The 11,845-nt window shown below is 47.2% G+C and overlaps 1 protein-coding gene across 1 annotated transcript; it reads right to left on the reverse strand.

Moving 5' to 3' along the window:
• Positions 1-523: 523 nt before the first annotated feature.
• sbno1 (strawberry notch homolog 1 (Drosophila)) lies at positions 524-11,700 on the reverse strand. The gene is made up of 33 exons (XM_088281106.1): positions 11,302-11,700; positions 9,475-9,594; positions 9,285-9,383; positions 8,848-9,078; positions 8,646-8,778; positions 8,468-8,562; positions 8,303-8,399; positions 8,005-8,165; positions 7,807-7,940; positions 7,638-7,728; positions 7,413-7,574; positions 7,038-7,173; positions 6,849-6,954; positions 6,386-6,539; positions 6,113-6,295; positions 5,634-5,731; positions 5,406-5,557; positions 5,126-5,335; positions 4,438-4,611; positions 4,183-4,352; positions 3,941-4,072; positions 3,729-3,864; positions 3,525-3,637; positions 3,374-3,445; positions 2,740-2,839; positions 2,526-2,600; positions 2,288-2,434; positions 2,103-2,197; positions 1,816-1,902; positions 1,587-1,724; positions 1,415-1,491; positions 1,115-1,308; positions 524-904 (listed from the first exon to the last, which is right to left on the reverse strand). Exons 2-33 carry the CDS (start codon positions 9,592-9,594, stop codon positions 762-764), a joined length of 4,215 nt encoding a protein of 1,404 aa, XP_088137232.1. The 5' UTR covers positions 11,302-11,700; the 3' UTR covers positions 524-761.
• Between the last annotated feature and the right edge of the window lie 145 nt (positions 11,701-11,845).

Below are 11,845 nucleotides of genomic sequence, written 5' to 3' on the forward strand. Positions count from 1 at the left end.
TAAAGATCAGACTAGTAGTAGGCTATGAACAGGCCATTTAAATAGACACCCTCATTTTTTTTAAAAATACAAAAATGTACAAAAATCACCATTTGTGAGAGTCCTAATTGCAGGCCTGGACCAAGAACACTTGATTTATTTTTGCGCGAGCAGACCTAGTGATGTCCTTCCACATCACAAGTGGTTGAACAAGGCCATATTTTGACCACGGAATGAGCTGTCGTGTCCAAACACCTGAGAAGACCATGAAAACAAAAATAAAAAGGACGTCATGCGTTTTAATTCATTCATGCAGAACTTTGAGGATTTCTTACTGAGCAACAACCAAAACTAGTCAGACAGGAAATAGGCTTCATGGAAAGGGTTTAAAAGTCAAACAAGTTCACCTGTAAAAAGTACACTTCATTTTAGGTCCAGCCGAAAATCGTGATTTTTTTTTTCCTTTTTAAATATCAACTATACGTACTGCGGTCAAACAAAAGATCCCTCAAGAGAATCGTGGGAAATGAAACAAAGATCAAAGTGAAAGTCTGAAAGGTTTATTATTGGATTGTAACGTAGCGGTCAGTTTGAAGTGTGGCTGGGGTCCGTCGCGCATCTTCCACTCTGAATGTCAGAGGACGAAAAACATCACCCCCCTTCGTGAGAAGAGGTGATGGCGAGTCTTCCAAATTAAAACAGAATTAAAAAAACAAACAAACAACCCTGAAATGGTTCTTCAGTATGTACACCAGTCCGCTTTGCCGCCTTCCGTCTTGCCACTATGTGTTGGGCGCGTGGCTCAGACTTTGGGGGTGCAGCTGCTGTCTCTTATATTGCTCCTGCACGGCCAGCTGCTGGAACTGGTCCGACGTAGACAACTTGTGCATCAGCGGCGACACGCAGTTGGCCGGAATGATCAGTCCTGCGTGGGGAGAACAAGTGGAGTCGTCATCTCCATTCGCTAATCAAATTCAGGGCTTAAAATGGTCGCAAAAAAAGGTCTGCAGGCACGCCAGAGACCCAACTACATGTATATAATACATCGAAAAGCAAAATGTGTACATGTACAATATTTGGTGCAATTCCATAACTCGCATTTCTATGTAAATGATGATGATGATGAAGTGCTCACCGACTATCCGCTGGCCGTCCTCGGTGCGCAGACGGACGATCTGCACCTTGACGTTGGTGCCGCTGACGGGCGTGAGCACCTCCTCCAGCTCGTTCCACACGCTCAGCACCGAGCCGCACAGCACGTAGTACGTGCGGCAGCGCAGGCCGATCTCGCACTGCAGCCCCACCGAGGCCTTCTTGCAGTTGCCCCGCCTGCGGACGTCATCACAGCAAACCGATGTCCTTATGCAATTCTGAGTCGTCCAAACCGTGACGATCACACCCTATGAGCACCAAGTCTTAAAATCTCAAGACATACCAGAAAGCGTGCGAGCAAATCTTTGCCGATGAGGTGTGCTGCTCGTTCCAGTGTTGCTTGGCATCTTCCGACAAGACCTGACAACAAAGAACATTCAAATATGAATTATTAAAAAAAAAAAATTATACGCTGCCTGCAAAAACCCTTGCATGAAAAGTCCTTGCCCCCGAACCTTCTTAAACTTCTTCTTGATGTCGGCGTACGTCTCCAGCTTCAGCTGCCTGCCCGTGTTGGGCCGGTAGACCAGGAAGAGTCTTTTCTTTGTATTCACCTCCTTCACCAAGATGGCCGTTTTCTTGTTGTTCCGGGACTGAAAGAGGCGAACATACACGCCATGTATGCATGGTATGTTGGGGCGCTTGTAAAGTTAAGGTACTAAAATTAGAAATAATTGAACATACCTGCACATAGAAGCCATCATCCGGTCCATTTTGTTCTGCCCAGGCATGCGTTGCTTCCTCCCAGGACATCCCTCGTTCCACACTCACCTGCCCCCCACATGCAAATGCAGAAACGGCATGCATCAGTCAACCTAACTGCCTTCGACCACAGACGTGGTAAAAGTGTTAAAACATAGAATAAATAAAATATCCCTTTTTAAAAGTGTGATTGCACATCCAAAAGAGTAGGTGGCAGTGGCAGAATTTGTGCGTTATTTCCCACCCAAAATACGTTGCCAGAAACCTACCGTGAAGAACTCAACGTGTCCTGACGCCGTGTAGCCTGGCGTCAGGAACTTTTTGCAGTCCACCTTCTTCACCTTCTCATCACCGGATCCGAGATCTTTATTTGGGGGAAAAAAAAAGCGGGAATCACTCAAGCTGGAATGTTCCTTGTCAACGGCAACAACACCAACAAATAAACGCCTCGCACCGAGTATGCCCATGTCGAATCTGCCGTTCCGCTTGGCTTCCTGGATGACGGCCGCCAGCGTTTCTGAGAAGTACTGAAACAAGGCATTCTGCTGATGGACCTCCATGCCCAAAATGCGGTTCAGGAACTTCCCAATATTGTTGTAGTCTGTTTGGAGAGGAGCCGGGTTAACATTAACCACAGTGAAAACCTAGCAGCAGCAAGAACGCCGTAAAAAAATGTTCGTTGAGAAGCTCACCTTTGTCCAGAGACAGTGCGTTGTATCTGTCCTCCACATTGATGAGGCCCACACCGATCAAGCCCCGTTGGACGTCTAAAACAACAAAGTCAATAAATTAGGCCCTCAAAAATATATTCAGTGAACCTCAGCTATATCACAGTTCAAGATTTACGCATCTGCCAGATTGCGGGTTTTTTGTCGCCGTGTCCATCATGATGAACGCGAGTCATACCTTTGAAGAAATCTCCTTGAAAGTCCGAAGGCGGTGACACGAGTGGCGTGTCGAGCTTCACAATGGATTTCATCACGATTTCCAGAGCGTTTCGGCCGTACTGCAACGAGATAAATGTGCACAGCTGAGTCACAAACCGGAAGGAATATAAAAGTATTGCGGCCGCAAAGGGGCGCCTCTCGCATTTTAAGACATTAAGTTTTGAGTTTGATGGCGAGTCACCAAATTATGCTCCGCCCACAGGCAATGGCAAAAAATAAAAAGATGTCAAAATGCAGAATCATTTGTCGCGTATAAGTCGTTCACATGTGATGGCAAATAAAATCTCACGTCTTTTAAGTGCTAGAGAAAACGGCACAATTTACTCTAAAATGGCAGCTTTGCGATCTTCTATCAACGAACTTAGCCACCAAGCTGCATCAACACGTACAAAGTCACATTTGGAAATTTAGGCTCTCCCATACATGATTCAAATTAGGTAGCAATGGGATAAAAACTCATGGCGCCCAATTTTGACTTCTCCTTGGAAAACAACACCACTGTAAAATTGCAACTTTAAACTAAAATGTTCTTCCAGTGTCTACTCATGACAGACACGCCTACTTCAACTTGCAAAAAGAAATGTTGTGCTTACTTTGTTGTCAAAGTTAAACCTGCTGAGATCGCGAGTCTCCGTCGCTCTTCTGTCTCCGTGGGTGAGCGCCCCCTTGTGGAGGGAACATGTTACAGTTTGAAATCCCCATTAAAAATAAAGTTTTGAATTAATAAAAAAAGAATTCACTTACAAGACTTTCTAATCTTTTGGCCACGATTGAGGCAAATCGCTGCTCACCGGCCAGCTCGGAAATGAGGAAGACATACTCGGGAGCTGTGACCTGGTTGGACCTGTGAGTTCTTCCTGCGGGTCACATGGCAACCGTGAGTAAGATATTATTGAGTCACCGAGGAGGCGGCGTCAAGTCCGCCCGGCAACTCTGGACTGCACCAACCGAACTGCTGGATGGCTCGGTCGGCGCTCCACGGCAGCTCCAGCGTCATGTGGACCCTGCGGCGCTGGTTCTTGACCCGGCGGTCGGCCTGCAGCGAGATGCCCGAGCTGGCCGCTTCCGAGATGATGGCGATGTGCTGGTCGGAGAAAAGTGGCAACAGTCAAGACTCAAGCCCAACGCGTAGGATTCTATTCCAAAGTGTCAGATTTTACTTTTTCCCCGTCCATGAAACGCTGCTTCTCGGTCAGGTTGAGGATTTCCACGGGGACGTCCAGCTCCGAGCGAGACTCGTACGTGATGGTGCCGTCATCGTTGCTGACCACTCGGCCTTTGCGACCGGTCATCTAAAAAAAAAAAAAAAAAAAAGATGAGCTCAACATTCCCGTTTTATTGCGTGACAAATTTATTTTAATTATTTGAGGGGATTTTCTTTTTCAACTTCCCCATTTTCTACCTCAGCAACATTTTCAGGTCCTCCCAGCTCGTCAATAAGCTCATCCAGCGTGTTGGGTGGCAGCTCCTCGGCCAGCTCTTCCAATTTCTCCAGTAGGTCCCGCTTCATCTTCTGAGCGTGTTCCACGGCATCCTGGCTCGTCAAGCAACTCTCTTCGGGCTCGGCTTTAACTACACAACCACGCAGCGCGTTGGAAAATCTCCCCCCTCAAAAATGTCAACGAGAGTGCAATTCCATCAGAGTGCTGCCGTATACCTGCAGCCGGCGGGGGCGTCGGGGTGACAGGTGCGGTGAACGTCGGCCGGGTGGAACCAAGGCCAGAAGCCAACAAGGCACTTTGAATGGAATCGGGGTCGATGCTCTTCCTTCGTTTCTTCTTCTTCTTTTTCTCTTTGCTCTTTTTGGGCTCCTTTCGGATGAGCCAGGGATCTGAACAACAAACAGAAAACAACGTTGGCATTCTAGAGTGAAACTTGTTTGTAATCAAAGAGATGCTGTACAAAAGCTTCGGATTTGTTCACAGTGGGAGAGTGAAAGAAGAAGAGCTCCCTTTTTTTTTATTTGTGTTTTAATCATTTTAAAATGTGTTTAATGCATGTGGTTGGATTCATAAATGCCTTCTGTGTTGAACAATATATCCCTTCATTTCCAAACGTGTGTCTAAATGCTTTACATTTCCTAACCTGACGCACCTGAACTCGAGAATGCCGCTCAGCGAGTTATTTGGCCACATTGTTTCCTTCTGTAGTACCGCTTTGCAGAGTTAACGTTTATAGTATCTTTCGACTTGCCCTAATTGTCGGCTTTGTAAGCAGACCACATCTCATAATTAAAAAAAAAAAAAGAAATGGCACAGATGGAGGTGTGTACTAGCATTAACGCTTGTGGCTATTGCAAATGCACAGACTCCTGCATGAAGTCCGCATTCAATCGCTTTCCTCACCGTCCTCCTCGTCCTCATCAGACTCATCTCTGAACGGGTTAAAGTCGTCGTCCTCGTCCGCTGAGCTGACCGATTTGAAGCTGTCGTCGCTGTCGCCGTCTCTGCCCGAGTCTTTGTCCGACTCGTCTGATTGGCTCTCGTCTGAGCTCGTGCCTGAGAGTCCGCCGTGCCTGCGAGGCTTTTTCTGCTGTTTCTTCTTGATCTCTGGGGCTGGAGAAAGCATAATAAACATTTTCATTTTTCTGTCCGAAAGTCAGACCAACGACCTCGATTCGCATACCTTTTCTTTTCTTTTCTTTCTGTTGGGGTTGTGATGCAGAGTCGCTGGGCGAAGGGGTCTTCTTGGCCGAGAGGTCGATGCCCAGCAGGCTGTAAAGCTTCTGTCTATCAGGAGCTGGGAAATGCTTCTCCACCAGCGACTGCAGCACGCCTCTGCAACACGAGCGAGGAGAGTGAATGCATTTCAGTTTTGTATAAAACGACCTTTTTGCCCTGTGGGGGTTCCTACTTTGCGGTTGACACAAAGTCGTTAAGCTCGCCGCCTCCTTCCTCCAAAGCCTCGAGAGTTCTCGCTTCTCCGGTGGACTGCAGGCCAATCACCACACACTGCGAGGGCAGGGAGGGAAATTACGTTAAAACCAGAATATATACAGACATAGAAAGAGTGAGCCATGTTTAACTGTCTTAAGTTTAATTTCTATTTGAGCATTTGTTGTTTCTAAATTGATGTTGGCGTATGAAGCTATTGTGCATTTTATCATTCATCATGATTTATCATTATTTTATCAAAACTTAAAATTCAATCACGCTTTTGTTCGATGCATTTTATTATTTCCATTTATTTCACCGCGTGGAAATATTGCAGAAAATGTAATCATTTGTACCTTCATCTCATTCTAAGTGGATCGAAACATTTTAGAGGTGTGAGTAAAAGGAACTGTGGTGCTTGAAACTGAAGTAGCAAGTCGTTTAAGAGTCACGGCTCACCTTCCCGTTCTGGACCTCTTCCCTGGCCAGCTGGACCACCCTCCGGACCTTGGAAGCAATACAGAGGTACTTGAAGAACCTCTGGTGGGCCGACCAGAACTGACCCCACATGGACTTCTTCATGCGCTGCTCGGCATCCATCAGGTTGGCCGCCTGCTGGAACTTTTCGCGGGCGCTCACCCACTGAATGTGAAGCAGCGAGATTTCAAGAAAATGAGGCCACCTTTGTGCCAGTTGAGGCGAGGAGATGCTCAAGGATGGCGGCGGACTCACCAGCCTGACGGACTTGTTGTACATTTGGATGTAGCGCTGAGTCAGCGGGACCTCATCGATCTTGAACGTCACGCCCGTGAAACTCAGCTGCCGCGCGATGTACATGCCCCTCAGCTTCATATCCATAGCGACGATCTCCATAGCGCCCACACCCCTGAATGAGAAGGAACCATGGAAACGTGTTTAGCTTACAGTGAACAATGTATCGCATTTCATCATTTGTACCCTCTGTGCATCACAGATTCCTAAGCCAAGTTTTTTTTTTTTATGACCTTTCACACAGCGTATGGGTTTATAAATAGCCAATGTTTTAATTCTCGTTTGCTTCACGTGTCAGTTTTAAAGTAAACATCAACTAAGCGCCACAAACGGCTTCAAGCGAACACACTTGGTCTCTTATTTGATGAACAGTTCGGGCGATACAATGACAACAAGCGCAGTTATGTAACACGTTTGCAATCACCTGCGCTCGACCGCTTGAATGAAGTTGCCAAACTCCCTGAAAGGTGTTTTGTGGCCCCAGATGCCCAGGCGGTTCATGTAGGCCATGTTTCTTGGTTCCGAAGCACCTGGCGAGAGGAGAAAAGAGAATCAGCGCTTGGCGGACCTCGAGAGGTTGTCTCCCATCACCCGCCGCCGCCCCTATCGCCACCTGTAGCACTGGCGTACACGACACGAGCCTTGGGCAGTTTGTTCTGAAGCTCCAACACCGCCAGCCCGGTTTTTGTGGGTTTGGATGAGCCGATGGGACACACATTTTTAGCCTTGTGACACTCATCGTAGATGATCTGGGGATAATGAGGTTAAGCAAACGCCTCAAAGAGAAGTTTTATCGACACAATCACTGTTAGACAGCAATGATTCACAACAACTGCGCTCTGAGAGATCAGGTGTGCCACTGACAGCAAGCAAATTATTATTTTTTTTTTTTTATATATATACCTAAAAATATGCCTTGGATTAATTTATTTGGAAACACAGATCCACACAACCACCAACAAAGTTGAACATCAAAACCAAAGGATACAACACCGTCAAAGTCCTCGCCGCACCAGTGGAGCAGTTGCTCAAACCTCGTCTTGTACTTGCCACCCGACTGGCTCTCTCCGATCAGCGAAGAGTAGGTGGCGAAGATGACGCCCTTCTTCACGCTGCCGTTGTGTTTGGAGGAGATCTTGCCGTACTTGAACTGGAAAAAGAAACATGGGTTTGGCCCCACTGCCTCCTTCAAAGTACGAGACGAGACTCGTACCTTGTTCAGTGAATGGACTTGGATGCTCTTGGCTCCGATGTCCCTCAAATCCCGCTCGGCATCATACTTCAAGTCATTGGAAACGCTAAACCTGGACACAGCAAACGTCGATCTATCATTTCTAATTGTACATGTCGCAAAGCTCACAAGGAGACATCGGCATAGTTACCAAAGTGACCGCTTCCTGCCCAAGAGGTAATTCTCATAGATGATCCCGGCGATGGTGCGACCTTTCCCCACACCGGCACCGTCACCGATCAAGTAGGCCGCTCGGTCGCCACTTGGCAGGAAAGTCTCGTGTTGCTGCGACGGCAAGACGTTTTACAAGTGTGACGTCGGCGAGACGAGCGAGAGCCTCTCAACTCACCTGGGCGGCGTACGTGATGGCTTCCAGCTGCAGAGCCGACAGGCAGCCGCGGTCCATGACCTCCTCCGGGATGGACAGACGGTACCACACATCAGGTGGGCTGACGCTTGACAGGGAGCTGGTCTCCACGACTGGGTCGGGATGGCGCAGGCCAACTTTCACTGCGTGAGAGAAGATCTACTTCAGTGGGAGTGATGGGCATTTGAAACTGGCCTTTATGTTGCCCCCGGCCTGGCACAGGCATCAGATAAACAGAACACCACCTTTCTCCGCCAGAGTGGTACCACTGCATACTTACACTTCATCGGCATGTACTCTGCGTACGTCTCGGCGTGACCCAACTCTTCCTCTTCCTCCTCCTCAGGCTCGTCCTCGTCCCTCAACCCGGGCGCATTCTGCAAAGTGATGGACAAATGGTAAAGACATCTGTCTGCTTTACAGCCGTGGTTGGTCTTGCACGCACCAGGGAATGTGAGAAGGCGTGCATTTTGAGCTCGTCGTTATTCCAGGTTCGTTCTTTCACCGAATTTTCCTTCTTGACGCCGTTGTTCATCTCATCTGGAGCCCAAACACAACATTGTCACGTAAGGTTTGGTTGAAGTGTCTACTTGGCATAAAGCAGGGGTGCACATTGAACTTACTGGGGCCCGTGGCAGTGGCTACCGGCGTGGTGATGTCCGGCGGTGGCTTGAGTTTCATGAGCTCTACCAGACTGTTGCCCTTCAGGCCCAAACTCTTCGGACCACCTGCCCTGAGGAGGTCTTTTAACTGGATCTGTCCAACGGAAGAACGCCTGCGTAAGGAAAACTGGAGGAGAGGCGGTAAAAACGGCAATTTTTCTACCTGGTCGTGGTTTGAAGGCACGGCTGTGGACGCTGAGGAGGGGTTGCTCGTGGAGGTGGGCGTGAGAGAGCCCCGCAGGGCAGCATTGGAGACGTGGAGCACCTTGGTGACGGTGATTGTGTGTTTGACAGGGTTGCCGGCCGACTGCTTGGTGGTGGCCGCTCCGAGCGAGGGCAGCTGATTGAGCTGATTTAAGACAAACGTGGTGGCCGATGGCTGAGGTTTATGTTGCTGTTAGACAAAAAAAATAAATAAAAAGGAATAAATATTTTATTACAGCGAAGCCCTGCTATAAATAAGTAATCTTTTTTTTTTTAACAGTGCAGTAATAAGGCATGCATGTAATTAGCGCAAGCCATGCATTGCGTTTCGCATTGTCATGTTACTGTTATTTTTGCGGGTGGGAACATAATTTTTTTCCCCCTTTAATTAATTACCCTGATGGTCACGATGGGGCCCGGAGACGGCGATTCAGTTCGAGCGATTTCCCCGGACTCTGTCCCCAAGCCGACGTCCAGGGCGCTGATTGAGATAGACTGAAAAATCATGACAAACGCTATTAAACACCCGAAACGCGTTGACTTGTCTTCTTGTGGAGAAAAGGGGGCAAAGGGAGGACCATCTCACTTGCTGAGCTGTGGAGGGCTGTGCGACATCCTGAGAATCGACGTCAAAAACTCCAATGTCGTTGGGGCAAATGCCACTCTCACTCAGAGCAGTGAGAAGTAAATCTTGTCCTGGATCCATCTGCAGGACACAGAAAATAACTGAAATATTATCAACAGCACAAGACAAAAATACCAACACTAGAGGAATGAAACTTGATTATTACAAGTCAATCAAACTTTAAATATCACAATTTTATGTTGGAAAAAAAGTTGCAATATAACAAGTGAAAAAAAATGTCTTCTCGCTTCTTTTGTTGGGTTTGCCTGATCCTCTCAACAGATGTGCTATTAGCTAAATGCAATTATTCTACCACATTCTTGGAAACACATCTTCAGGGGCATCTTTACTTTTGTCTCATCATTGCTTGCAACATTTCACTTCCTGCATCAAAAAGAAAGTCAATTCTATTCTCAGAACTACTGTGTAAAACTAGTGTCTATTCTTTTGTCACAAAAATATTCTGTTGAGGATCTAATATTTTATTGAACGCTTGAACATCACACAATTCCAACAGCATGACATCTACATAACACAATGAAAATAAAGGTCAATGGTAAAGCTTTGATATTTTGGGTGAAATGTACTCTCAAATGTACCTTATGGTGACTTGCACAAAGTGTCCTAAAGGTAAAAAATAAGCTGCAGTGCAAGTAATTAAAAAAACTACAGACAAAAACATTGAAACCGCAACGAAACACCTTATCAAAATGAATCATAATAGTGACTTTATGCAGGTAGAATATGAATATGACGACGTAAATGAGAAGGTCGGGTCAAACGAGACACGTGTTTGCTACGTGCGACTTCCTGCTTCCTCTTGACAACGTCGCTGCTAACAACGCACATCAGCACTCTTTAAATATTTACAACTATTTTGCACATAAACACGCAAATGCGTTCTAACTGACTCAATGATTTCGATTTTGCGTGGCCCGATTTTTTTTTTTAGCTCGACCGTCCTCGGGCAGGGTGACACAGCTTCGGCCAGGCTAGCTAGCTGGGCGAGACAAGACGAACCGAAAGCGAACCCAAATCACATTCGTTAATGCACGGGTAGTTATGGGAACTAGATGCGTCGAACATTTAGTTTTGTCGTGCCTTTTGTTGCCGAAGTCAGAAAACAAGCAATACAAAGCTTGATGGTAAACAGCACTAGCCAGCCCGCAATGGCAGTACCTGAACGCAACACATTGTGATTATCCATACAATTTTCTAGATAATAATTATTTGTGTCCTGGGCTATGATGGAGCATATTCCGACTGACTTCAGGCGAGAGGAAGGATACTAGACCCTGGACGAGTCCAAGTTCACAAAATGATCCACGATTTGGAAGACAGCCCCCAGCGAGATCGCAATGTCAGCAGTGTACCTGAACGTAATACACAAGTACCTGAACACAACATCACATTTGTTTTGTATGGCTCTTGTTTAGCACATTGCGCTCTCATTAATCGTTAGATGAGCTTCGTCTTTGAATTGATTTAGGCGCAAGCGAGTGAGCTAGCAAGCAATCTAGCTATCTCGACTTGTACTGAAGACGTAACTTCACTAAGGGCGAACGATCCCTTCGAATGCTGGCCGGAGAAGGGCCACTTAAACGCCGCTAAGTTGTCGGTTTGCCTCGCCTGTTTGTGTCATTGCCGCGGCTAAGCTAATGTTAGCGTCGCTGAATGGCAAAGGCAGCCACCGCACACCGGGTAGTTCTTAAAAAGAGCACAGACAATAATCGGAAGCGTGCGGTAAATTCTTGTTTTCTCAACGTAGTTCCGAAAAAGTGGCCTTACTTGAGGGGCAGTAGACCAGGCACTGTCCGTCCGCAATGAGGGCGCCTCGCAGCGCTAGTTCGATTGTTGTGCTGTCCGCGCCGCCGCTCTCACGCCATCTTCTTCTTCTTTTTTTTAATCAAGCTTTGCGCCGCATGTTGGTCACGTGACGTGCACGAGGCCTCGCTAAGCCGCCTCTGGCAGAACTCCTCCCGTCGACGAGAGCTTCGTCCCGGCGTCGTCCCTCCAGCACCACTGCGGCCGTAGGAGCCGCCGCGCCTCCACGCCAGTGCATCAGCACAAAGGACAAGCGCGACCTTCTTTGATGCCTTTGACGCAAACGACAAACATCCCATCGGTCAAACGTAGTAGTAGCGCGACGTCACGTGACCCGGGACTAGGCTTTGTCCTCTTGTTCTCTGATGAGTTCAAAGGACGCTTGGCAACCTGGCGCCACCTGTCGTACTGGAAGTGTGAAACAAAAATAATGGAATACTGTAACTGATTTTGAAAAATGCAATTGTAAAATATAACATGTCAATATATTATCACATTTATTTATATG

Source organism: Idiotropiscis lumnitzeri, chromosome 18 (assembly GCF_059441095.1).
Source record: "Idiotropiscis lumnitzeri isolate Australia: NSW breed Sydney's pygmy pipehorse chromosome 18, RoL_Ilum_1.0, whole genome shotgun sequence".
NCBI classification, from domain to species: Eukaryota; Metazoa; Chordata; class Actinopteri; order Syngnathiformes; family Syngnathidae; genus Idiotropiscis; species Idiotropiscis lumnitzeri.

Excerpts from the sequence above, each read along its gene's own strand:
- sbno1 (XM_088281106.1), bottom strand. The coding sequence starts at position 9,594 with ATGGATCCAGGACAAGATTTACTTCTCACTGCTCTGAGTGAGAGTGGC. Across the intron at positions 3,638-3,728 it reads CCGAGCCATCCAGCAGTTCG|GAAGAACTCACAGGTCCAAC; the intron begins GTTGGTGCAGTC and ends TGTGACCCGCAG. Across the intron at positions 1,492-1,586 it reads TCAAGAAGAAGTTTAAGAAG|GTCTTGTCGGAAGATGCCAA; the intron begins GTTCGGGGGCAA and ends CTTTGTTGTCAG.